This window comes from Chenopodium quinoa, unplaced genomic scaffold (assembly GCF_001683475.1).
Source record: "Chenopodium quinoa cultivar QQ74 unplaced genomic scaffold, ASM168347v1, whole genome shotgun sequence".
Lineage (NCBI taxonomy): Eukaryota > Viridiplantae > Streptophyta > Magnoliopsida > Caryophyllales > Amaranthaceae > Chenopodium > Chenopodium quinoa.
The window spans coordinates 2,755,697-2,783,174 of record NW_018744991.1 but is presented as its reverse complement, the minus strand read 5'-3'; the positions used below and the strand labels follow the sequence as shown (position 1 = coordinate 2,783,174).

General features: G+C 35.5%; 3 protein-coding genes across 6 annotated transcripts; 2 read left to right on the top strand and 1 right to left on the bottom strand.

Annotated features, from left to right (window-relative positions):
* Positions 1-245: 245 nt before the first annotated feature.
* On the top strand, positions 246-12,314 carry LOC110706960 (putative DUF21 domain-containing protein At3g13070, chloroplastic). 2 transcript variants are annotated; one of them, XM_021884972.1, is made up of 14 exons: positions 246-1,208; positions 2,992-3,089; positions 3,175-3,268; positions 3,366-3,443; positions 3,887-3,990; positions 4,711-4,792; positions 5,667-5,806; positions 5,885-5,963; positions 6,077-6,140; positions 7,513-7,604; positions 7,890-7,955; positions 10,232-10,348; positions 10,449-10,628; positions 11,281-12,314. In XM_021884972.1, exons 1-14 carry the CDS (start codon positions 636-638, stop codon positions 11,575-11,577), a joined length of 2,064 nt encoding a protein of 687 aa, XP_021740664.1. In that variant the 5' UTR covers positions 246-635; the 3' UTR covers positions 11,578-12,314. The 2 variants fall into 2 exon arrangements, with proteins under 2 accessions (XP_021740664.1, XP_021740663.1); XM_021884971.1 differs by having other exon boundaries at positions 10,446-10,628.
* Positions 12,315-16,765: 4,451 nt separating this feature from the next.
* Positions 16,766-19,322, top strand: LOC110706959 (B3 domain-containing protein At5g42700-like). The gene is made up of 4 exons (XM_021884970.1): positions 16,766-17,151; positions 17,271-17,450; positions 18,142-18,348; positions 19,047-19,322. The coding sequence occupies exons 1-4, from the start codon at positions 16,924-16,926 to the stop codon at positions 19,107-19,109; spliced, it is 678 nt and encodes a 225-aa protein (XP_021740662.1). The 5' UTR covers positions 16,766-16,923; the 3' UTR covers positions 19,110-19,322.
* Positions 19,323-19,896: 574 nt separating this feature from the next.
* On the bottom strand, positions 19,897-26,541 carry LOC110706957 (U-box domain-containing protein 13-like). 3 transcript variants are annotated; one of them, XM_021884968.1, is made up of 4 exons: positions 26,411-26,541; positions 24,183-25,646; positions 23,865-23,926; positions 19,897-20,413 (listed from the first exon to the last, which is right to left on the bottom strand). In XM_021884968.1, the coding sequence occupies exon 2, from the start codon at positions 25,593-25,595 to the stop codon at positions 24,195-24,197; it is 1,401 nt and encodes a 466-aa protein (XP_021740660.1). In that variant the 5' UTR covers positions 25,596-25,646; positions 26,411-26,541; the 3' UTR covers positions 19,897-20,413; positions 23,865-23,926; positions 24,183-24,194. The 3 variants fall into 3 exon arrangements, with proteins under 3 accessions (XP_021740660.1, XP_021740659.1, XP_021740661.1); XM_021884967.1 differs by having other exon boundaries at positions 19,897-20,403; XM_021884969.1 differs by lacking the exon at positions 19,897-20,413 and adding an exon at positions 20,420-20,991.
* Positions 26,542-27,478: the final 937 nt, after the last annotated feature.

The window sequence follows — 27,478 nt, the reverse complement described above, 5'->3', positions numbered from 1 at the left end:
GTTTTTTAATAGTTTTAAAAAAATAATACAATGTCACGTGTTCATATAACTTATTCATGAGGTAACTAATTGATTTTGACTTGTTTGACGCGAATAGCCTTTAAAGTTTGTATTATTAAAAAATATTTAAAAATTTGACTTATTTTTGGCGGATTCCTCGAGGTTTATAATATTTTTGACAAATTTTCCTTTAAAAAATGAAAGGAGCAATATTATATGTGTATTGCTATTGCACCACACTTCAAGCAAATTCAACTTGCAAAAATAACACCAAATCATCCTATTTGAAAACTGAACCCACAACCCCAAGACTCTCACGGTCTCACCCCAAACATTTCAATCTTCAAACTTCAAAATTCTTCCCAAATTCTTCAGACTTTTTTGTGTTTTCTTCTTCTCAAATAGAAAGGATTAGGGTTTTTTTTCCGATTATAATTCTTGCGTAATTGTGAGAATATTGAGGGTTAGATAGTTATTCCGAATCCAATTCAATCGCCAATTGGTATATCTGGTAATAATTTGGGGAAATGCAATTAGGGTTTTGGCGGGATTTTATCAAATTTCAGCTATTACATTTCTAAAATTCGAGCCTTATGACTTAGAATTTTCAATTTTGTTAGTGAAATTTCAAGATTATGGAACTATTTCTTGATTCTACGGCAGTTATCAGCTGTTCTAGAGCTGTTGTGAATCGCAGCAGTTCTAAGTCGATGATTTTGGCATCTTGTAACAACAATTTTCGTGTTTCGGTATCGATTTCTCCAAGAAAACCTCCATTGAAGTATGTGTATAAATCCCTTTTTGCATTTCCAGTTTCTGATAGTAATAGCAATAGATGTTTCAAGTGTTTGAGCAATAGAAATAACAATGATGATAGATTGATTGATACTGACCCAGTAGTTGAAGAGGGAAAGAAAGAGAATTTTGATTCTGTTAAGGCATTGCTCAAGAATGGGATGTTTTTGACAGCTATAGTTTGTGGGGTTTTCCTGTTCGAGTGTCGAAAAGTGATGGCGGTTGAAGGGGTGGTTAATGCAGGATATGGGGTGATTGGGCAGAGTATATTGTTGTTGAGGAACGCGTGGCCGAAGACATTGCAGGTTCTTATGGTGTTTAAGGAGCAAGGATTGATACTTGCCGCGCTTTTGAGTCTTTCGGCTTTCTTCTCCATGGCCGAAACCTCTATCACCACTCTATGGCCTTGGAAGGTGACCTTCTTGTACTCTCTATTCACTGTTGCTAATCTAGAATTTTGTGAAAGATTTTAGAAATAATGAAATTGTTGGTTGTTTTGAATTTTAGACTGTGCATAGAGAAATGACTCATTTGTTTCAGTATGTAGTATGTGTCTGCGAATTTCAGCTTCCAATTTTGTCAAGAAATTTATTCAAATGTTATATTGTGATTGTCATAGATTTTGGTTTATGGGGAATAATAGAGCAGAAAATCATATTATCAATCTTTATATATTAATGAAAGGTTTTGTGGTTTCCATATTGCCTGGTACATTGGACATATACTAGTATTAGTAATTTAGGACACTTGTAGATCATTTACCTTTCATTTTTCTGTCCAGCGAATCTTGCAAATCAGATAAAGAACCATTAAGAGATGATGTATTAAAGATTAGTAATGAATGAGATAGAAGTGGTATCAAGTTTAATTGTATCCTTGTCACAAAAGGAAGAAGATACATGAAAGCAGAGAGAGATATAGTTTCTGGCTTTCTGCAATTGAAGATTGGGCATAATTATGCGAAAACTTTATATGCGAGCTTCTGACATGCCATGTGTAAAATTAACGCTACTAACCTTAAAGATGTTATTCTGCTTAAAGAGCCCTTTCATACAGGGTTGCAGATGATTTAAATTATAGTTTCTGACAAGCATGTTCATATTAATTTGTGAAAGTCATCTTAAGGGGTCTGTGCATTTGTCCTTCCTATACTTTGCCAATAGTAGGAGCTGTTTAAGGCGTTTGTTTTTGTATATAGGAGTAGGAATACATTACTACATTTTAATGAGAATTTCAGCTTATTATTATTTTAAATTAAATGATTTGCTGATAATCGAACCCCTGTTTAAGGCGGTTGTTTTTTGTATATAGGAGTAGGAGTACATTACTACATTTTAATGAGAATTCTAGCTTATTAATATATTAAATTATATGATTTGCTGATAGTTCAGCTCTCTTTGACCTTTGGTAGTTGATTTCTTGAGACGCAATCTCTTGTTATTTACCAATTAGCAAATATAATTAGTGATGGATATCAAAGTTGTATAGCTTGGGACTTCATTATCATATTGTAGAGACATTACAGTGCTGTTGGCCGTTTATAAAAGGAGATTCCAGGTTTTGAAGTTTCATGCCTCTTAAGTCTCTGGCAAGTCCATCTGTCAAAATTCTGTAGACAACTACACCTCTAGATGTATATAATTTATATTCAATTACAGTTAGACAAAGGATTGACTCCATGTAAAAAAAAAAGTACTTGCTGATTGTTTGAATAATTCCTCTTGCTCATAGCTTGCTCCTTCCCGCTCTTCCACCCCGCCATGTAGTGGGTTCACCCAAACTGCCAGACAATGTCCTTCCGTCAGTATGCAGCCCAAGAAAACAGTCATTTGCTTGATAACCATGTGTTTTAGATTCTCTATATAGCTATAAACTTATGTCATTTTCTATTATTGCCTTTCTTTATATTTGATATTTGAGAATTGAGACTTCAGATACTGGCTACTTGTAAGTTGTAACTTGCATGTTACAGTCCTCATTTGATGCTAATGTTATTGAATCTCTGAGAAATTATAGTTCAATGTATGACTTACATGTTACAGTCCTCATTTGATGCTAATGTTATTGAATCTCTGAGAAATTATAGTTCAATGTATGACTTACATGTTACAGTCCTCATTTGATGCTAATGTTATTGAATCTCTGAGAAATTATAGTTCAATGTATGACTTACATGTTAGTGTCCTTTACCTTTAGGTGCGTGAGTTAGCTGAAAAAGAACCTGATAATGGCGTCTTCAGAATGCTTCGAAGTGATGTTACTCGATTTCTCACGACTATTCTCATTGGCACAACGTATCTTCCTGTCTTTTAAACTTATAGGTTTCTGTTAAGCTTCATTGCAATTTATCACCTTATAGAAGATTCTGCATGTATGCAGAGTTGTCAATATCGCGGCAACTGCATTAGTTACTGATGCTGCAACAGCAATATTCGGTGAAGCTGGGGTCACTGCTGCAACTGGATTGATGACTGTATGTTGTATGGCCTAATCAAATTATCATACATTAGCCTTCCCTTTTCCCATTATGTACATTTTGTCTGTGTCTCACATTTCTCTTTTGGCATCAGGTTGCCATTTTGCTTCTTACTGAGATAACTCCCAAGAGCATAGCTGTGCATCATGCCACTGAGGTGGTTAGATTTGTGGTAAGTTGTCTTAGTTATTGTACTGTGATTTTGAATAGATGATTCGGGCTTCTCTTGTTTGTATAATAGAGCTAGCAAGCACGGCCTTGTATGGTCTATTGTTATTTTGGACTTCCAATCTTCTGTGTAGCTTAAAGTCTTTATTTGCTACCTCAGTTTCATATTATGTGCAAGTGTACAATAAAAGCCTTGACACGGACTCCTATGCAAAATTTGATTGTGAGTGTTAAATGGAGAGAGTAAGATAAACACGCATGTGATGAGGGAAGAAATAGAAAGAACAGGCATGCAATTCAAAAAGGAAAGAAAATATTTGTTGCACATAATATGTAGCAACCATTTGTAGTAAATGTTGGTCATAATATGGAACTGAGGTAGTGTTTATTATTATTTATTATTATTTTTTCTGTAAACTTGATGTATGTATATATTTTTAATTATAGGTCAGACCAGTGGCCTGGCTTTCTTTGGTTCTATATCCTGTGGGAAGAGTCGTTACTTTCTTATCGATGGGCATATTGAAAATGCTTGGATTAAAAGGAAGAAGGTTTGTTGCAATGGTTTTTAAACACTGTACTTTTTATAAGACATCTTCATATGCTGTTTCAGTTTTGTTTCTACCATGTTAGCAAGGACTTATAAATCTATAGTAACGATTGTATCCCAACTCTCAGTTGCTGCATTTATCTGATCTAGGGTGTAAGCTAAATGTTTCAGTTATTTTCAAATTTATCATGTGTATATATCATCTGTAATACTTCGAATTTGTTTTCTGTTCAGAGGACAGATTTTCCTGATTGCTTTTTCCTTGCTTCTTCAGCTAAAACTATAATCCTTTTTTTTTTATCAACGTAAATTAATAACTTAATGATATTGTAGATTTTCATCTGCAATATGTTCTATTTTAAACTTATTGCTTTTATGATTGTGGGGAATACAAAAGTGCTATGGACGAGAGGTTTCTTATCTTTTCTAATTTTAATACCAATGTGACTAAGACTGCCTTTCATTTTAGCCAATGCTATATGCCAAAATAGCCTCTTTTGTTTACTCAAGAATTGAGGCTAATATTAGTACTGTAAGTGCAGCCCTTGCAAGTCATGCCTGGTTTCATCAATTGCCTGCAGGGTTTCTATTAGTGCTTGAAAAAACTAGTATGAAACAAATATAGCTAATGAGGGTATATAACATACTGGAGTTGTCTTTCTTAATCCTTCATTTAAGGCATTTCACAAGTTCTTGATAACATTCAAATTTCTTGTGTTAGTGAACCATACGTTACTGAGGATGAGCTGAAGTTGATGCTGCGAGGAGCAGAGTTGAGTGGAGCAATAGAAGAGGAAGAACAGGTATATATTTTGCTTTGCTATAATTTTTTTTTTTGTTAATTTTAATTTTATTAAGTTAATTTCTGTCCAAGATTTGCACTCTACATCTTTTTTGTGTTGTGGGGTTGTGTGGATGGGTTTACAGAGACCCTAGCTCATAATATTGAGTTTTGCCACTATTCATCAAAGTGCTTATTATCAAAATCCACCTATTTCACTTTTGCAACTTTTGTTTACAAAATAGTGTAGACTACATGGTAAAAAAATGTTTAGTGGCATTTTAGACCTAACGAAGAGATTGGGATTGGTTATATACTTATATTAATAGATATTGAAACTGCGTCTTGTTTGCATTTCTTACTTCATTGTCTAGTGGTGGGCTAGCTTTGAGGAGGCTGTTTTCATTGCTTGCCAAATCTTGGGCTTGCCTTTCACTATTCTAGATTGGTTGCTGACTTGCTGAAGTAGTTCGTGGGGCTTGGGCAAGGGAGGGAAGTGGGGGAAGGAAGGAGTAGGGGTTCTGCTTCATGCTTTTATGTAGAAGTGGCAACTCAGGTCAATTATCCGGTTTCGGGTTTGTTTTCAAGTTGTCCAACAAAATAAGAAACAGTGTAAGACTTAATATTAATACAAAATATGATATATGAGTCAAACTGGATAAAATTCAGGCTGTTAATGTTCAGTTTGGGTTTTTGGGCTAGACCAGGGGATCCCTGCTCTACTTTTATGATAATTCCATATGGTGTGGTTAGAAAGGAATTTACACTTTTATCAAGAACCACATTCTAATGCAATTTGCCTCTGGACAGAATGTCTTATCTAATGTCCTTGTGGACTAAAGTGGCATAGCTTTATAACTTTTCAGCTCGTTTACTATGAGATATACCAATTTCAGGACATGATTGAAAATGTGCTAGAGATCAAAGATACACATGTGAGGGAGGTTATGACACCGCTTGTTGACGTTGTTGCCATTGATGCAAGTGCATCATTAATTGAATTCCATAATTTGTGGGTAACGCATCAGTACTCTAGGTATGTGATACTTCTTGAAACCTTAGCATATCAAATTTATGTTCATTGGATGATGTTTTCCACTTGGTTTTTGTATAGAGTGCCTGTATTTGAGCAGCGTGTTGATAACATAGTTGGTATTGCGTATGCAATGGATATGCTGGATTATGTTCAAAAGGTTTGCTTGTTATTCTTAACATAATCTCTTTCTAGAGTAACTGTTTCTTCCTATTTAATATATGCATCCATCTCATAGTCTGCAGAATCATTATGCTGTGTTTGATTTTGAAGGGGGAGCTATTAGAAAGTTCTACTGTTGGAGATATGGCACACAAGCCAGCTTACTTTGTTCCTGGTACTTCCTCACTATTATGCTCTCTTCACCATTTTATTTTGTGTCTGTGTTCCCCTCCTTTAAAGTTTTAAAGTTGTCGTGTTTTGATAAAATTGTATCTCTCATCTAGCTTGGATTGGTGTCATAGGTCCTTGAAACTATTGCACTACTAAGGCGTAGTGATTAAAAATGATATGTGATATCAGTTGTGATATTATGTGCTAATGGAGGTTACCTAGTTTTTAGTATCATTTGACTGGGGTTGGCCGGTTGGGTATGGGGTTCTGATGGTCCATTTTGGTAAATGGTGATTTTGCATAAGATCCTCTTCATTACCATAAGGGTAAGGTTGTATACATTTGGCACCAATATTGTTCCCTATGTTGAAATCGATTTGAGGCAGTAGGGTGGTCCGGTGGTGTTAATGCTGATAGCGATTGTTTTAACTCATCTATTTCCAAAGACTGACAACAAAGGATTGGTCCTATCTTTGATTGGCGGGCAATTTATATGTTAGTAAACTTAAGTAACTGAAGCAAGAAATTTACAATTATGTGATACAATGTTACTTTGGTTTCAAGAAATTTACAATGCTGGTGATACAATGTTGAAACTCCGCAACCCGACATGGGTATAAAAACACTTCCCTAAAATACGTGCTTCAAGTATTAACCACACACTTCAATTATCTTCAGACAAATAGCTTTTGATCTTGTTCAACGAAAGACTATAATTAGAGTTGCTGGCCGTGCACATGCACGGGGCAGAACCTGTACGAAAATATTCCTTCAGTTTTGTGCATCCTGTGGTTCATTTGCTGTGAATATGTTATCCTACACAGTATGTTATCCCACACCCTCCAAAAAGATGTACGATGGAGGGGGAAATTATTGAAGGCAAAATCAGTTTTGCTGTCTTGATGACAAGGACGTTTTTTATCCCAATTTCTGGAGCAGTCTTACCCCTCCCACTCCTCTCCGACTCTGCCACAGTGCCAGCCAATGGGCCATCTACCTTTTTTAGCTGTACCCTTGGTAATATGTTCTTTAGGAGGGAATCTAGGGTTTGCTTCTTTTTTTTTTTGCCTAGTCTCCAATATCTCTCCATGCATTTTGATATTTGTGTTTGCCACAAGTTTGTGAGTGATCAACCTACCTGGACATTCGTTGGTCTTCTTATATTCTTTTTTTTTTTTTTTTTTGAAAAGTGGTCTTCTTATATTCTAATATCCTAGAGGTAATTGACAAGGAGAATAATTAATCAAAAGGTTTAAAACTATTTGCTGCATATTTTTAATGTCTGATTTTCTTCAACATATTTCCTTTTGCTTTGAATCAATATTGTATGCAGAAACTGCCATTTATGATAGCTTCTTGCCTTGTTTATGTCACAGATTCTATGTCTGTATGGAATCTTCTTCGAGAGTTTCGAATTAGAAAGGTTCACATGGCCATTGTCCTTAACGAATATGGAGGAACTGTAGGGGTAGGTAATTTCGTCCTTTGTGGTCAACTAGTTTGGAGTTGTTTTTGTACTTTCAGTCTGCCACACAATAATGAAAATGAATATTTCTTATCTTGATCTAATTGTGGTCATTAGTTCAATTTGGAAAATGAATAGTTTAAAGACTAAAGTGTCTGATACAGCTCTCAACAATAAGTTAGTTTTGGTTGCTTTTTAATTCACTTTCCCCTTTGTCCTTTTCTTCCCCACTTTACTTCAATTGTGCTTTAATTGGCTTCATCTGATTGTACATTGTCCATGAAACAGCTAGTGACTTTAGAAGATGTTGTTGAAGAAATTGTCGGTGAAATCTTTGATGAGAATGATTCAAAGGTAAGACATCTTATTTTTTTGGTAGATCAATGTTATAATGGAATAGATTGGTAACTTTTGGTCCAATTCTTCATTGCTTCCACATTTTGTATCTTGGTAAGATCCTAGGAATCATCTCTTCCTATAGGTACTATTTGTTGTGGCACTGAAGTTGGTACCTATTGGTTGTAAAAGCTTTAGCTAGACAGTTTCAGTCTGCTTATTCAAAGACCATCTCGCTTGCATGGAAGTTTTGTATTTCTGCATTTTTCTCAATGATCTATCATAGGAATCATAACTACTAGTCCTTGCAATCTCTAATTGATGTATGATTGATGGCATGTAGTGGTTGTGTTTCGTCTGCTTAGAAGAATTTAATTGCACCAGAGGAGTTGTAGGAGGATTTTAGATATCCTAATTTTGAAAAATGGGGTTTCAATTGCTAATATAGCTCATTCCGTTTGTAGTCCTAAATATCTGGTGGACTGGTGGTTTATATTACTCTTTTGTACTTCCTCTATCTTTTAGATGCATCACTTTCTACATATCCCTCAGGTCTTTTTTTTTTCCTTCCTTCTTTCTCATCTCCAAAAATTGCCTAGGAGACCATGATTTTAAAAGTAATGGATCTTTAAAAACGGAGGAAGTATTTTGCTTATCAGAAGCCATTTCTCTGATGGATCTTTCTCTTCAATGCACCCAAAAAGCATCTGAAAAGCAGTTTCATGCTAATTTGCCTAAGGTTGGAGATGGAGCAGTGGATTCATGGTTGCAAGACTGTTTTCTCATTTATGGCGAACATAGTAGACTAGGAGAGCAATCGACCCATGTTAGGAGTAGACTAAAATTGTGTCATGTGGAAATAAAGGTTAATTGTGTCAACTTTATTTGTTTAAGGTTGCTACTTAATACATTTTCAAAATAATCTCTGTGCTATATGAACTTGCACTTTGTTTTCTCAGGGCCTCAGGACTTGGGATATCATGGAAGATGATTAAACTTTTTTCTTTTCTTTTCCTTTTTTTTTTTCTGGGGGGGGGGGGGTAATGAGATGAATCAAGCATAAATTACAATTTATCGTATAAAAAGGCCCTATAAGGATTTTTACTTTAAACTGATAAAGTTGCTGTAATGTCTTCAAGATTGTTAGCGATGTGCTTTTGAATTGGCTAGGCACAGTTCATTTTTTTTATTTATTTATTTTTATTCCTACTGCGAATTTGTTTGCCACTAAATAAAAATTGGTCGGTGACAACTGACAAAGTATGAAATGAATTTTGAGCATAAGGTCATAAACTTCATTGTAGGAATTGGGAAGGTCTGTACTACTGCTGTATTGAAAATTTGTAAGTAAATATTTCTTCAAGATCAGAAATGGGATTTTAATTTTGGAGGTTATAATGGTATATATGTGGAAGCTTGGAGTGACTCTTGCCTTTTTTTTTGCTGTCATGGACAATGTTATGCATACTTGTAAGAAGGCATGAATTGCATGATGGATTATTGTAGACTTCTTTTTAAAAATGTTTTATCATTTCTGTGGGGTTCCTTCTAGTAACTTCTAATATTGTGTGCTTTTGTTGTTATTGGGAAGGGAGTTGCTATTATGAGTACATTAGCATGTGTGCTTGCTTTCACTAGCCATCATATGTAGAAGAGCCAGCATACTTTACTCAGGCTCATTACCATTATGAACTCTGACGTTTAGTCCCATGCCCGTTATTAATTTTTCGCGTGTGCAGATTCAAAGGGGGGGGGGGGGGGGGGACGGGGACCTAATAGCTGCTTTGGTGCTTCTAGAGGCTGAAAGCAAGGATATTTCTTTTCCCATTAAATTGAATGGATTTTAGTACAAGTAATATGAAGGGTGATGGAGATTTTATTGAAGACGCTGTTTGTTCTTTATGTTACAATTGTGCTCATCCATTTAGTTGCCCATATCACATACATAAGTCTAGTCTCTAACATTTGTAGGAATTTATATTAAGTTCAAAAGCCTGGTTGGGTTTTTTCTTCAGCAGGCTGTCTTGTCTGTAAACGTTCTCTTTTTAAGAAGTATGGGTATCTTATAGCTCACAAGTTAGTACAATGTCAGCCGTGTGAATTATGGAGAAGAATATTTGTGCTGAAAAATACCATATTTTTAGTTATGTTTGAGTAAATGACAATACTTGCTTTTCTGCTGAGAGCCTTTTGTCACAAAATGAAAAGAGGACTGCTGGTCTACGATATAATGATATACTTTGTAGAGAGTTTATGTTTGTGTGCTCTTTTCAAAGTTGTTTGTCCTGGTATAGGAGGAGATTCAGAAGAAAACGGGCTACATTGTTATGCGAGCGGACGGGATCTATGATGTGGATGCTAATACTACAATTGATCAACTTTCCGAAGAGTTGAGCATTAAGATGCCTGAGGTTCTGTGCCTTGCTTTGCTAATCTTTGCTTCCCACTTTTGCTGGTTTTATTTATTTTTGTTTCACTCTTGATTTACTGTTTTGTTGTGTTTTTTAGCAGGATCACCAATATGAGACAGTTTCTGGTTTTATCTGTGAAGCATTTGGATATATCCCAAGAACAGGTGAGAGCATGAAGGTGGTTCTTGAGAGGGATAATCAAGAAGAGGATGACAAATACGAGGAAGATGAATCAGAACGTCGAGAAAAAAAGGAAAAATCACAAATTTTCAAGCTTGAGGTATGTAATAATAAATGCTTTATGAAGTACTTATGCCAATTTGCCACATATTATACAAATTACCTTGTTACTTTCCTAGTTAGTTGCTACTTTCTGAATTAGGCTCATATCATGCTAGAATGACTTCATTCTATATTATCCTGTGCTCTTTGTGACCTATAAGTAAATTTGTAGAATAGTGAAATCTGCCATGATGATAAGGTGGAGTTTTATTGCTATTTAACGCTCCAGTCCTTTTCAGTTGTCTCATACAATGTCGATAAAATTACCCAATGCCTCTAAAGAAGCTCCCACCTACCTTTACATAAGAGGGTTGGATACCTGGATCTGTGCAGCTTAATTTTTAAAATAACAGAGAGAGTTTCCGAATGACCTTTTCTTTCTTTTACTTCATCATGAAAAAGAACTGGATAATTAACAAGCTATTTTGATCTAGTCCGTTAAAACCCATAAGTCAGATAACGATGAGTATTTGACTCTATTAGAAAGAAAGTCTAATGATTTAGTGATTACAGATCTTTTAGATGAGTGTAAATTAGATTTGTTGATAAATCTATAAATGAGGTGGTTAAATAAGAGGTAAACCTGTTGCTTAGCTTTGTAAGAACTCTTGTGGAAATACCCAATCCCTTAAGTGGTTTCCTTTGTGTAGATACTAGCTGGGAATGCAAGAAAGGTTAGTGCTGTTCGGTTTGAAAGGGTGGAACTTGGTGGCATGCAAGTGGAGGCTAAAGAAGTTGCACCTGTTTTCCCTAAAATCATGAAGAGGAGTCGACCTCGAGGTGAGAACTCAAATAGGTCTTACAATCATGAGGACAACTTTCATCAGATGGTCGAAGAAAATGGCTTGGATCAATCTGTTGACAATGAGGATGGATTCGGAAAGGAAAGAGATGGCAGCAGCTCTGACAGTGACTTGATTATGGATCATGTTGATAGTCATGATTAGCCAGCCGGGCCTGGTCGGGCCTCCTACTGCTTAGTGGATTATCTCTTGGTTAAATCAAGCCAATCTGTGGGGTTGGTTCAGGCTAGGTCTGAATCAAATGTAGACCGGTTCTGTATTTGAACTAAGCTGGTCTTTATAGGGAACCTGGCAGATTCTGGGTAATGTTAAAGATTGCCGATTTGCCACTTTTACAGTCTTACAGATGATTATAGATAGTTATCATTTTTTTTTTGGCACGAGTTTTGTAAGTTTCAACCAGCAAATATTGTGAATTTTTCCCTATTGGAGGGTGGGTGGGGAGAGTGATGGTTGCATTGGATGTTTTAGGAGAAATAAAGCCAAAACTCAATGTGTTTTGCGCGAGTTAGGATTGTATTCGTGTAATTTTTTTATGACAAGCATTCCATGCTCGCATTCATTGCCACTGGATCTGCCAGTGATGCAAATATTCAGTTTAACTCAAAAAAAAAAAACTACTGTGTAACATTGGATTATTATTATTGAATTTAAAGAGAATAAATAAACATAATAGTAAGAACATTTTAGGTATGTTAGATAAAACACACCAACTTGGCATTTAGTTATTATAACCCAGTGTGAAAAACAAAATAGAATGAAGTAAGAGTTTAAAAGAGGTATTTTGTATTTCATAGACGAGTTAACAAAAAAAAGGTGGATAAAGTAAGAGATTGGACCATAAAAAAAAAAAAAAAAAAAAAAAAAAAAAAAAAAAAAAATTAAAAAAAAAAAAGTAAGAGATGTGATATATTAGTATTTCAATTTAACGGTAAAACCAAAAATGATATAGCACATAGGCGATACAGTGAAAAATTATACTATTACGCATATTAAAAACAAAAAAACTACTCCGTATTATTTAGAAACTAGATGAAACCCGTGCGATGTACGATTCATTTGTTTGATTGTTTTTAAATAATTTTTTTTTTTTTTTGTATTTATGAGTCTAAAATTTGTTAAAATTTTAAATAAAATTCCTAATATTAAAAAATAATATATAATATTTAATTAATTTAAACTTAAAAATCTCATTCGCCAATTTTGCTTGCATGACATTTAAATTATTTAATTCTAAAAGAAATTAATAATCGCTTATTTAATTGGCTACTACTAAGATTTATAATCTTACATGGCACGCTGAGAAAATTAGATCTTATGTGGCTCTCTAAAAACTCGGGATATTAAGTAATGTTATATACATGTATTATGTACGATTAATATCTATTAAAAAAATGTTTTTATTTACGACTTTACCAATGAAAAAGGTATTTAGAAACTTGGAATTTCTCATTTGACTTAAGCACATGTGATGCAACAATCCTGTATTTTTTCTTTTCTTTTTCTGATAGGTTCCTCATTTTAGAGTAGCAAGTAAACCTGGGCACGGGCCGGGTTGGCCCGCGTGCCGCCCGGCACGGCCCGTCGTTCGGAGCAGCCCGGCACGGCCCGAAGTCAAGCACGGCACGGCACGAAGTTCGACTTCCGTGCCACGGGCCGTGCCACGGACACGGTGGAGAATTCCCAGGCACGGCCCGGCACGAGCACGGGCAAGGCCCGCCGTGCTGGCCCGCAGGCACGGCCCGCGGGCCAACGGCTAGTTAAACGGCTATAAACGGCTAGTTTTTTGCCAAAAATTCTATAAATACTCACCTCCATTTCATTCCCAAATCACAAAATCACAATCTCTTCTTCTTATCTCTTATATTCTCTAAATCTCTAATAATCCTTATTTTCTTAAATTCTCTAATTATTCTCTTAAATTCTCTAATTATTTTCCTAATATCGGAAAAAATTAAAAAGTTCGTAATCGTAATTAGTGGAGCGTTGAAGCACGGTTGTAAGATCTAAACTAATCTTAAATTTATTATTGTTTTATTGTTATTATTAGAATAATCTTGTTTAATTATTATTGTTGTTAATTGTTATTGTTGTTGTTATAATTGTTGTTATTAATTATTATTATTGTTACAATTGTTGTTATTATTTATTTTTGTTGTTATTGTTATTGTTATAGTTGTTGTTATTAATTATTATTATTGATATTTTTATTGTTAAAATTGTTGTTATTAATTATTATTATTATAGTTAACCACTTTTTATTAAAAAATTAATTGTTAATTATGGCATCGAACAACCCATCATCTAGGTCTAGGGGGAAAGGCCGACTTATCCGTAGTAGTAGTTCTAGGGAACCACCAAATACAACGAGCCCCCAAATTACGAGTCAAACCAATGACCCCATTTACTTCCCCCCGGGCTATGAGCCATATAATACGTCGGGATTTCCAGCACCACCACTAAACCAATTTCCACTACCACCATACCAATTTCCACCTAATTATATCGGTAATCAACAAAACTATTGTTCTAGCCAAGGTAGCCAAGAAAGTACCCGAATTCCCTCCGGTTCTACCCCTTCTACTGCCACTCCCACTAGTCCCCCTACTAACCAATACACACATCATGAATGGTTAACCGAAACTGAGATGCTACTTTTGAAAAACCGAAGGAGTGAGGTATGGCGTTATTTTGTCCTAAGTAAAGATGGTGAACAATGGGCAAAATGTAAAACATGTAATAGTGTATTCACGGCAGTTACCAAAAACGGGACGGGACACTTATCTAGACACATGAAAGCTTGTGCAAAACCAGCTAGTGATCCAACCCAGCCCAAAATTTCCCAATTCCATCCATACGGCTTTACATACAACTATGAGAGGGATAGGGATGAACTAGGAAAAATGATAGTACACGCCGAACAACCTTTTCTTTTCTCGGAAAGTGACGCATTCAACACCTACATTAATAAAGCACTACAACCCCAACATAAAAGAATCTCTAGGAAAACCGTTCGTTCCGCAGCAATGAAAAATTTCCTAGAGTACAAAGTCCGGTTACAAGCCGAATTGAGTAACCTTAACTGTAGAGTATCTTTAACAGCCGATTCTTGGGATAGTGGTTATAAATATCACTATTTATGTGTGACTTGCCATTGGGTAGATGATCAATGGATGTTACAAAAAAGAATAATACATTTCAAAATGCTGGAATACCCACACACCGGCATTAACATTGCTCACCATTTAATGCAAGCAATAGACGAATACAACCTTCGAGATAAAATGATGTCTATGACTTTTGATAATGCAACCTCTATGACATACACAGCTAATCTTATCAAACAAAACTTAACCGATGTACTATTAGACGGTGAAGCTCTTCATACTAGATGTGTTTGCCATGTACTTAACTTATGTGTACAGGATGGATTTCGGGCAATTGGCCCATACTACAGCAAAATCAGAGATGCTATTATGTCTATTAATAGCTCTAACATGAGATACCAAGAATGGAAGAGTTTTCTAAAACAACAAAAGATAAGGGTAATAAAAATTAGAACCGATTGCCCAACTAGGTGGAATTCCACCTATGACATGTTAACAAAGGCAATTGAGTACAAGGGCCCGTTAACATTATTTTACAACCAAAAATTTCCACAAAATGCTTTGTATGATGATGATTGGAATAACTGTGAAAGATATATGCAATTTTTACAGTTATTATATAACATGACGTATTGTTTTTCTACTGTTTACAATCCTTGTGCTCAAAACTTTCTTTCTAATGCATGCTTACTCGCCCAACTTTTCGCTGATCATCGCGATCAAAGTGATTATGATCAGTATCTTCCAGCAATGGAAAAAAAGTGGCGTAAATATTATAGTCAGATTCCTTTGATTTATATTTTTGCTTCCATATTAGATCCTAGGCAAAAGTATGAAAACACATTTATGTTAGTTGACATTTACTTTCAATGCATGTTTCTTGACGATGATGTAGAAAACTATAAGACTAATGTGAAGGATCAGTTTTTTGCTTTATATAGAGTCTATGAAGCCAAATATGACACCGTTCCTCGCTCAGGGCCTTCCCAACCATCTAAAAACGTAAGTAAGAAGGCCAAACATTTATTTTCACAAGCTACTAACTTGATTTCAAGGTTTTCAGGTGATTCATCAATCAGGAGAACGCAAAGCGACGTCTCGGAGTTGCAGATGTACCTGAGTTACGACTTCACCAAAGGCATGGACGACGATGAGATAAACAGCCTCGACCTCCTTGCATGGTGGAAACAACAAAGCTCGAAGCATCCAACTTTGGCGGCAATGGCACGAGACATTCTTGCTATCCAAGTTTCCTCCGTCGCCTCCGAACGAGCTTTCAGCGCATCCGGAAGGGTTTTAGACGATAGAAGAACAAGTCTAAAACCCGAAACACTAGAAATGTGCGTGTGTTTCAAAGATTGGTTGGATGCGGAAAATCGCTCACAAGACCGTTCTTACGACCACAACGACAACGAAGAAGGAACCTCCGCTTCCGGTTCGGGTTCGGCTAGTTCCCAATCTATGCAACTAGCCGATGACCTTGAAGGCGAAGGCGAAGACGAAGACGAAGACGAAGACGAGCAAGAAGAAGGAGAAGAAGAATAGACAATTATTGTATATTGTACGATTTTAAAAATATCAATTTTATCATTTTCCAATTTTTGTTTAATACCATCATTGTATGATTTTTATCATTGTTATCATTGTACAATTTTCTCAACTCAAGTAATAATAATATAAAGTACGCATTATTCACATCCAAAGTCCAATTTGCTTTTTTTCCCCGTTTTGTTACAATTTGTAAATTCATATTAAAAAAAAAAAAAATTATACCAATTACTAATAAATCATAAACATTAAATTTTAAAGTAATAGTATAAAGTAAATATATAAATATAAATATTGAATATACAAATTATAAAACATAAATATTCAACTTATAATTATAAAATTCATAACTTAATAACTTATAACTTATAAGTTACCTTATAAAACTTATAATTATAATTTTATAACTTATATACATTATAAACTTATTAATTAATAATGTTGTCATTAAAAAAAAAAAAAAAAAAAAAAAAAAAAAATGAAAACTGCACCAGCCCGCAGCCCGGCACGTGGCCGGCACGGCACGAGGGCCGTGCCGTGCCGTGGGCTGGCCTGTGAAAATGGCCGGCACGAAATCTTGGGCCCGCCGGCACGACCGGCACGGCACGAACCAGCCCGCGGCCCGCGAGGCACGGCCCGCGGCGGCCCGGCACGGCACGGTGCCCAGGATTAGTAGCAAGTCTAGCAACCATTAAAAAAAATGGGGGAAAAAGATTCAAGTTCAAAAACTTGGGTTCAGTGGATCTTCAAAGACCCTAAATTATAAATCTATCTTTTTTCAGTATTATTAAAGTAAGGAAAGAAACTACAGTATTGCAATTGTTTTCCAAAAAAAATGGTGACCAAAACAACAGCAGCAGCAGCAGCAAGCTATGAAGAAAAAAGGAAGCAAAGATTAGAGGAAAACAAGAAAAGAATGATGCAACTCAACATCCCTCAGCTTTCTCAGTCTCTGAAGCCTTCCCCTGCTACTAGGCTCAAGAGGGTCAACCCCAAACCCCTCAATGCCCCACTTCGTCGATCCACTCGAATGGCCGACAAACCCTCTCCTGACTACCACGACGTCTGGATCTGTTTATTTAATATTACGCGTTTTTACTTTTAGTTATCTTATCCACCGCTTAAGGGGTGTTCGTTAGCTTTCGCCTTATTACAACTACTCCGTAATATTTTGTTTTACAGTTTATACTTGTGGGTGGTAGAAAGTTGCCCCTGAGACGAAACCTTTATTCTCAAGACAATGCCTCTAATCAGAAGAGATTTGATGCTGTTCAGAGAGCTGAAGAGCTGGAGTTAAGATTAGGGTCTCAACATCCAACTTTTGTTAAAGCATTACTTCAGGCTCATGTTCTTGGAAATTTGGTCAGTTCTTACCCCTTTTTTTTTTAAAAAAAAAATCTCTCTTAGCTCGTGTAATTGAGTCAATTGACTCCATTTGAATGCCTTTTTGTTGTTGTTGTTGTTGTTGTTGTTGTTGTTGTTGTTGTTGTTGTTGTTGTTGTTGTTGTTGTTGTTGTTGTCGTCGTCTCTTGGTTGAATGTTGAGACCCTAATATACTATTATAAGAATTGTGTTATCCAAAATGTGTGCAGGTATATATAAAATGTTGTGACATAGTGTTTCGATATTCTCATTATGAACAAATGAATTAATGTGTAATGTTAGCATACTTATTCCCTTGCAACCCTGCCATTGTTCGAATTGTAACATACTTATAACTTATTCCCTTGCAACCCTGCCATTTTTCGAATTGTTAACATACTTATTCCCTTGCAACCCTGCCATTGTTCGAATTGTTAACATACTTATAAGTTATAACTTATTCCCTTGCAACTCTGCCATTTTTCGAATTGTTAACATACTTGTAACTTATTCCCTTGCAACCCTGTCATTTTTCGAATTGTTAACATACTTATTCCCTTGCAACCCTGCCATTGTTCGAAATAGTTTCACATACTTATTCCCTTACAACCCTGCCATTGTTCGAATTGTTTCACATACTCATTGTTCGAATTGTTTCACATACTTATACCCTTGCAACCTTACTATACAGAATTTACCAACTACATTTTGCAAGACCCATCTTCTCAATTATGATGGAATGTTAACTCTAGTTGATGAAGGTGGAAAGAAATGTCAGACCAAGTTCCATCTTCGATATGGTAGATTTGGCTCTGGATGGAGAAGATTTGCCATTAACCACGGCTTGGTTGATGGGGATGTCCTTGTTTTCCAGCTCATCGAACCAACTACCTTAAAGGTAACTTTTGTTTCTTGTAACTACCACAATATGAATGTTAACTGTCTTACCACAAACTGCTTGTTTGCCAGGGAGAAATTGTAACACATGGTTCATTCTATGTAGACGGGATTTGATCTTAGGTCTTGAGTACACACATAATGTTACGGTTTTCCTTTCATTCTAGGCCACGCGCTTAAGATAGGTTAAATCTTAGATGAAATCAAGAAGTAAGGAATCTGATAACACAGAACAATGACAGTTTAATTTCTACCATGACTGCACCTTTATTCTTGTTTTTGATCTGTTCTCACTCTGATATCCTAACCAAGGTGTTGTGTAGAATTGCGAGTTGATGTTTGATCATTGATACTCATAAATTTCTTTCCCTCCGTTTTCCTATCCAAACAAGAATTTGCACCACTTCCTCTATCATTATTCCTACAAAATCCTTTTAAAAAACATAATGTTGATTTCATGATTGATATATTTGTTTGAAATTGTGAAGAATTCAACCTAAGAAAACATAATGTTGATTTCATACAAGCCAGTGCAGCTGCGAACTTTCATGTATAACACACAGTGTCTCTGAATCTTAAGTTAATATTCTTATCAGCTTGCCTTGATTTACTTGTTCTTAAGGTTTTCTGGTCTTTTTTGTTCTTTCTAACTGATAGAAACTGTATATACATTACTATTAACTTCACATCTTTTCATAGGTGTACATTATTCGGGTAAATACTTCTAACCAAGACAAAGAGAAATGCAGCACAACAAACTAGAGGTGATGCTTGAAGAAATTGGATTTTTTTTTTTTTCCATGTTACAGCAGCCAGATCTCCTGTGAAGCAGTATGAACAAGTGTTTTTGATGAGATTTCTTTTATCTTACCCTGAGATTTGATTTCATTTTATTATATACTGTAAGGAAATTTATACAAAATTTTAATTGATCATTATTAGAAGGGTAACCATTTACCTTATTTTCTAACTTTTGTTCCTATTTGTTTAGTAAGTTACATGATTTGCAATTTAAATTTTGAATTCTATTTATGTTAAGTGAACCTTACATATGAGGGAGAGTTCGAAGCATAAGTTTCCAAATGACACGTGAGTTTCTTATATTGTTGAAAGAAAACAATTTATAAGGCTAAATGACTACTTTCATTGTCATATGATTTTGGACTCGCGGGTGGTACTCTCTTGGACCTTGTAAATGGACTCTTGATGTCGAGTGCGGCATTGGCCCATATTCAACAAAATCTTATATTTTCAATCCATGATCTGTTTAGAATTATTCAAGTACATACTTCATTACTTTGTATCTACTTGCTCGAACAATGCCTCTGGTTTTTGATTGAATTTTAACAAGTAACTAGTTCTGAATTCACTACTTTTGTCAATTCTCTAGTTTCTGGAGGAATTTTGGTCAGTTCTTAACTTCTTACTGTCCTTTGTTTTGGGGAGTTGGATTTGTGAGGACTGAAGGAAATAAGAATGGATAATTGATAGTTATATTATTCATTCAAATCCTCACATATATTCGCATAATTATATATACCCCTTAAATAAAGGAAATGCCTAATAGTATAATTGTGTAATCCAAAATGTGCATAAAAAAGGTTGTGCGTAGTGTTTCAACATCCTCATTATGAACAATCAAAACAATGTGAAATGTAAACATACTTATTCCTCACAACCTGCCATTGTTTGAAATGCTAACATACTTATTCAAGTTATCGCCTTATTATTCTGCCATACTTTATCATACAGAAATTTCCTACCCCATCTTGCAATAACCATCTTCTTGACCATGACGGAATATTAACTCTAGTTTATGAAGACGGAGATAAATGTCTGATCAAGTTCCATCTTCTATATAATGAAGCTTGGCTCTGGATGGAGAGGATTCTCCACACTGACCATGGCTTGGTTGATGGGATTGACTTTGTCTCCCAACTCATCGAACCAGCTACCTGAAAGATAAGTTTTATTCCCTGTAAGTCTGTAACCACCATAGTATGAATTTCGCTGCCTAACCGCCAACAGCTTGTATAGTAGAGAGAAATTGTAACACCTGGTTCATGCTGCAATCATGTCAGTATCTTTATACACACACAATGTTAGCCATAGTTTCCCGACCAATCCTAAGCCATGAGCTTCAAGAAGTAAAAACTATGAATAAATCAAGAAGTAAAGAATCTGACATCGCAAAACATTGACAGTTTAGTATTCAACACAGTAGCATTTTTTTTCCTTATCTTCAATCTGTTGCTGGTTGAAATTTGTAACATACATCCATATCCATCGTATGCTCACTCTGATATTCTAACCAAGTGCTGTGTACAATTGTGAGTAGATATTCACAAGTAATATTTGATCATTGATGAAAAGGTAAGATGAAGTGAAGAGCCCAATCTTAAGCCATAACAGTCGTACTCCTTTATATCTTTTCCTTCCGTTTAACCCTCTAAATTCTTTCATCCAAACAAAGTGTTGATTTCATGGTAACAAGGTTATAATATTTCATACTAAAATTCTTGTATTCTCCACAATTTCAAACAGCCAAGGTAGCTGAAGCTTTTCATGCATAATACTCAATGTCTTCAAATCTTATAACCTCATCAGCTTGCTTTGATTTGCTGGTCCTTGTTTGTTCTTTCTACTGATAAAAAATACAAATAAATTAACCAGATCATTTTTTTCCTGGGGAACAAAATCTTTTGCACCACAAGTAACTTCACCATTTTTTTCTTAGTTCTACAATTTTAAGGTAAAAGAACAGTTGTGACGAGCATAAAGCTGTTTGTACAGTAGGGGAGAGAAAGAGAGCATGACAAACTAGAGCAGCCGAGTAGGTAATGCTTCCTTCATACTCTGCTATTGAAATATAATGCTTCATGAAATTTTCTGGAATTTTGGTCTTTTTCTCCAGATCCTGTTGGGCTATTGGTGGTGGATTACTTAGGGTGAAGCTAGCAGATTTATGATTTATTTTTCTCCATGTTACAGCAACTAATTCTTGTCAAGCAGTTTTGACCACATGTTACAGCAACTAATTCTTCACCTTTTGTCTTAACCTGTGATTTTTAAATTTTATTTTATTTTTTATTACAGTTATTTTACTATTTTGTAAATAATTTATATAAATTGTTAACAAATCAATTAGAAGGGTAAAAGTTTACCTTATTTTGTAACTTTTGTTGCAGTATATTTTAATTATTTGCAAGAATTGCATTTTATGAGTGGAATGCTGTTTTCTATTGCTTAGTAGCTTAGTATGAGACCATGTCTTAACGACTTAACCTAAAGTCTATTGCTTAGAAACTGTCTGACACGGGGTCAATAAATGAAAATTTGATATAATTACAGGGGGGCTCTTGGTCAGGGCTGGAGGAGACAAAGTTACAATGGGAGTTGGATACTTCAACCAAATGGCCTACCGAGGTGTCATGGGGTCCATGGGAAGCACTTTGATCTGTTTCCTTTTTTGGGTTCAAAAAAGCTTAAATGAATCCAAAACTGAAGGCTTATATTCACGTTTTTACCACATTTAGAGGTTTCAAGACCCAATAATGAAAACTCTCAGGAAGGTTGGGGATGCATCCTAAGGTCATATAATGTTGTTTGAAATTATATATGAACACTAGTCGGTCACATAAAAGGCCCATGGTGGCCTTGAATTAATCAAGGGAAGACTGCACATAAAATACTAATTGCTAAATTGACTTTTTTAGGGCAAAGTGTATTATTTTAACAACCCAAATAGCCTCCTAAGGTGTTGTAGGGTGTATGGGAAGCACCCTGTCTTATTTCCTTTCTAGGTCCAAAAAGGTAAAAAATTGTTCAAAACCTGAAGACTATAATCCACGAAATCGAACCAATTTCGGAGGTTTAGGGACCTAAGATCAAAAAATATCAAGATCGGAGGGGATGCATCCCGAGGTCATATAATGTTGTTTGGAACCATACATGACCACTAGTTGGTCATAATAAGTCTCATGGTGGCCTCGAGTTGACTAAGTGAGGCGTAAGTTGTTAACGACTAAACTAGCAACTTAAAGGAAAAGTGGACATTTTCAATCACCCAAATGGATTCCCGGGGTGTCGTGGGGTATATGGGAAGCACCTTGACATGTTTTCTTTCGGAGTCCAAAACTGAAGTGAATGTGTGGGCTATTATCCACGTTTCAGGCTAATTTTGAGAAATTTTTCCAAAACTGAAGTGAATGTGTTCTCTTGAGTCATACAAGTTGGTTTGGAACCATAAGAGGTTTATCAATAGGTGTATAAGTGTCAACTCTCAAGTATGAGTTTGTTTTAGTTATATGGTAGTGAAAAGCTACAATGGTTTTAATAATCATTAACTTGACATCGTGGGGACCTATTAAGGTGTCTCAAATCCTTTATCCTCATTGAGTCATTGGGGGTTAGTTGATTATTCCCAAATTCATTACTTTCATAACATTCCATTATAATGTTGATTTTATACTATACCATAATACTTTATTACTATTATATTGTATTGGTGTTGTGCTTGTTATTTGACAGTCAACACCAATCAATATTGATTTTGGTTTGATTGTCCACATACAATTGTTCATTTATAAAGGAATGGAAGTTTTTTTTTTAACTTAAGATGGAAAGTATCCATAACCTCCATATGGAATTGTTGTTTACAAGAATAGAATATTCATATTATGGATTGATTGACAGATTGATGGCCTTCCAAACTTTGAAGCCCAAAGTAAATTACTATGGCCTTGTATATTCAGCACCTAGACAATATTGAATCAGGTAATGTAATTTGTAGTCCGTCCTATATTCTATGGCCAAATATGGATTCAAGAGAATTTAGAATGCTATTGGCGAGCAGCAGTCTATAATGTCCCTGGAACACTATTTTCCTACTTCTGTATGAAAGTAAACACCTAAGAATTTACACCTGGCAGGTTTTCAACATATTTTCCCCTAAATTTTCCATCATCCTGGGAAAGGGCTCTAACATAGGTGCTACAACAAAATATGAGATATAATGCAACAACATCCATTTATTCCCACAAATGTTTTAAGCCTCTACGAAGAAATATAAATCTAAGATTTGTTGTTATCCATAATCACAGCAGTAGTAGTGACCATCTACGAAGAATTGGATACTACTTCCTGTTTCTTTCACATGCATTGTTATAGATTTAAAGATATGCCAAAAACTTACAATAATGTCATGGAGGAAATGATCAATAAAGATCCCAAAGATCTTTAATGGATTTGGCTGTCTTGGTGACTTAGCTAAAAATACTAATAACTCCTCCATTATTAACAGATTAACATAAAGCATTGGCAAGAATATAAAAATGACCCAAGTGATTAGAAAACAAATGGAAAGAAATCAAAATAGTGCCCATTTGATGAGGTGAGAGTGAAAATCCGCAAGCCACTAAGCCAAATAACGAAATTTGCAACTATTTCAAAACAGAAAAAAGGAAGGAAAAAAACAAAAAAATAAAAAGGTAAATCAACTATTAAAGGACTCCATACCACTTCTTAGTGACTAAGCTTTGCTTGAGCATATCAGAGGTGTCAAGCGTCCGCCACTACTCCTGGAACAAAAATAAAATGAATTCTGTTGTTAAGCACAGAAACACAACCCTGTAAAGACCATATTTCAGAGCACCAGAATCAGGACAACCAAGTTCAAATTTAATTAGTAGAATGTAATTCAGCTATGTCAAGTTGTCAACACTATTTTCTAAGAACTGCAAGGAAAATGAAGCAAAAAACATTACAATGCTTAAATTGACATGTAAATGATCTCAAAATCCATGAATAAATATAAGATTCAAATAACGTGCATACCATGGTGCACAATCATTCCAAGACAGGGTCCTGGATAAGTTGATCAGCACTCATTTGTCTCAAAGATCTAACCATATGCTGATCGGCAGCACGAATATGAACGATTCTATCTTGCATACTCTGGAATGCAGGCATTGCAAATGCTTGAGATAATCTATCATGATGGCTTGGATCTTCAGAGAAGTTAATAAGTGATTCCCCAGCATTATCCCTAAGTTCCTCAGACTCATCTCGCAACATTTCTATCAGACACGGAATGGCTCCAGCATCAGCCAGGGTAGAACGGTCAGCTTCATGATAACTCAACTGTGCAATGGCTCCAGAGACTTTCTCTCTGATATCACTATTTCCCTCCTTTAAAAGACCAACAAGAATGGGAATTGCACCAGAGTTACTAATGACTGAAATCGAGTGTTGATAACCTGACAAATCCCATAGAACATCTGCTGCTGCAGCCTTCGCTTCAGCATCGTCTTCTTGGAGAATTCTTACCAAATGCTCAGTAACCTCAACTGCATTACTTTCAGCAACAGCCAATACACAGAAGACATCCTCTGCAACTTCCCTGCCCAATGGTTCAGGCCCTCGAAGAAGCTCTGCATACAAAGGTATAACCCCAGCTTGAGCAACGGGCCTAATGTAATCAACATGAGACGAAATGATACCCAAAGCATTCCCGGCCACAACTTTTGTCGAGGAATCTCCATTCTGCAGTAGATCTACAAGTGTTGGTATTGCACCCAACGCAACTAGTGTACGTCTTGCCCTCTTGACAATTCCAAGCAACCCAAGTGCCTGAGCAGCTCTTTCTCTCGACTCCATGCTACCATGCTTAGCAGCTTCAATAAGAAGACTTAATTCTCCAAGACAAACCAACGCTCTCCTGACCTCTCGGACCAATGCCAATGCACTTAAGGTTTCCAAGAGGTATTTTCTCCTACTGTCTGTGTATAACTTGAGCATATTAACAACAACTTCCAACCCACCACTTGAAAATATGTACACTCTGCTGTCTTTTACAAAAGTAACCACACCCCACAAACATTTTATCAAATAAATCTGACATCTACCACCAGACTGTTCTAAAATCTTCACAAAAGAAGCTAAGGTGCTCGGTATACAGATAAGCTTCAGCAACTCAGGATCATCTTTACAAGTTATGCGCTTCAAGCAATAAGCAGCAGCTTCTTGAAGAGGTCCTGGGTCTTTCGACGTCCCTTCAATGAGTCCAATGAGGATTGGCACTGTAAGCAATAATAAGTCATTGGGAACACTGTCTAACAAACTAGCTAGCTTGATAGTTGCTCGTAACCTTAAGATATCAGTCCCACTGTTTATTATTTCTTCATAAGAACGGTACAAATCATCCCACTCGGGAGATGTCAAGGGGGCGGTCGACACTTGTTGAGCCATGAAGTATCAGTCTAAGGATTGGTAACGCGAAACTCCTTAAACAAAAACCCCCTAAACTCACACACAAGGAACTATTAGAAAATATAAAAAGACAAATAAGCATAATATCTCCTTATATTCAATACAGAAAAATACAAGAAAAAAACAAATGGCATACAATAGTTCAAGTTCCTACTACAAATTAGGGTATACCAAATTACCAATATCATCAACTAGCATTCCAAGCATGAAAACTCATTACCCACATTTAAATTTTAAATATGTAATATTCACGATTCAAAATTAATTCCGTTGTCACACTTTGGGTGTAACACGAGTATGCCGACATAAACTACCCTACATCAATCACTCGTTCCAAATTGGGGCATTATTAAAAAAATCCCAATAAAGATCCACCACTACACTATACAACAAAAATGTAACAACTTTTTCTGAACATCCCAAAATAATACGTGTGACAAGTATTTCTTGACGAAGGGGGCACAATAGTAATACCTAAAACAACGAAAAACGCCTGAAGTGACGTATGCATCAACAATTGAATTCATTGAACATTAAAAATTCTTTCTTTTTAGCACAAACAAATTATTATTAACAAACAATTTATTAAAATAAGAACTAATCAAACACCCAGCTCATAAAATGCGGAAATCATAAAGTTCACAGCTTTATAAATTATTAAAAAATTAAAAATTATATCTAGGAAAATTAAAAATTACAACAGGGAATTCTAAAATATTTAGCATAAATCATAATTAACTAATTAAGAATAATAATTATCAAAATTAGATAAAGGAAAGAGAGAGAAAATTGACCGTTATTTGGAGCAGCTTGGTTGGTTGAAGTCGGTTGAGAATGGAAGAGAGAGATTTGGAAATGTTTCTGGAATACAGAAAGTGTCGAATTTTTTTGTTGAAGACAAGAAAAAATGAGTAGTAGTAAAACAAAATTAATTTAAATACGAAAAAATAAAATGAAATTTATGGTTAAAGGAAATGTAGGCTATTGGGCCTTTTTGTGTAATGGACCTTTGACTTGGGTTTGGGCTTGAGCTTGCATTTGTGTACAATTGGACTGTGTATACATTGTAAAAGCTATATATGTATACATATATATATGGAAAATTTGTCAGAAACAACCTTTTAAAGTGTCCACTTTATTTAAAATAACCTTTAAATTTTTTTTTTGCAATTTCAGACCACATTATAAAAAAAATTTATCAAATATAACCAAATGTTACTTTCCGGCGTTGACTTTATTTTTCCCGATGTTGACCACGAGTGTGCGAGTCACGTGACCTCCTATATTGCTTAATACACCCCTTTTCCCTCCAATTAACTCCTATTAAAACTAAGGGTGAGCAAAAATTCCGGGTATCCGGAATTGGAACTGGAACCGGTTAGGAACCGGCGGGTCCGGAATCGGAATTGGACCCGGTGGTTCCAATTCCGGGTAATAAATTAAGGACCCGGTTATAACCAATTCCAATTTTTAACTTTTTGGAACTGGAACCGATTGGGTACCCGGTTACCTAATGTATGATAAACTAAATAAATTTTAAATAATAAAAATATGTTGAATGTATCTAATTTGTAAATTTAAAAAGTATTATTAATACCTAACATAGATACAAATAGCTTAATGCATATATAAATATAAGTATTAAACGCTAAAAATGAACCTAACTAAAATAAAAATTATAATTTGTATTATATTTTAACAATTACATACATAAGTGGGTACCCGAAATTGGAACCGGTACACGGTGGTTCCAATACCAATTCCTAAATTTTAGGATCCGATTGAACCAATTCCAATTCCGGATCCGAATTTTAGGACCCGGTTCCAACCAATTCCAAGTCTGGGTCCTAAAATTTTGAACG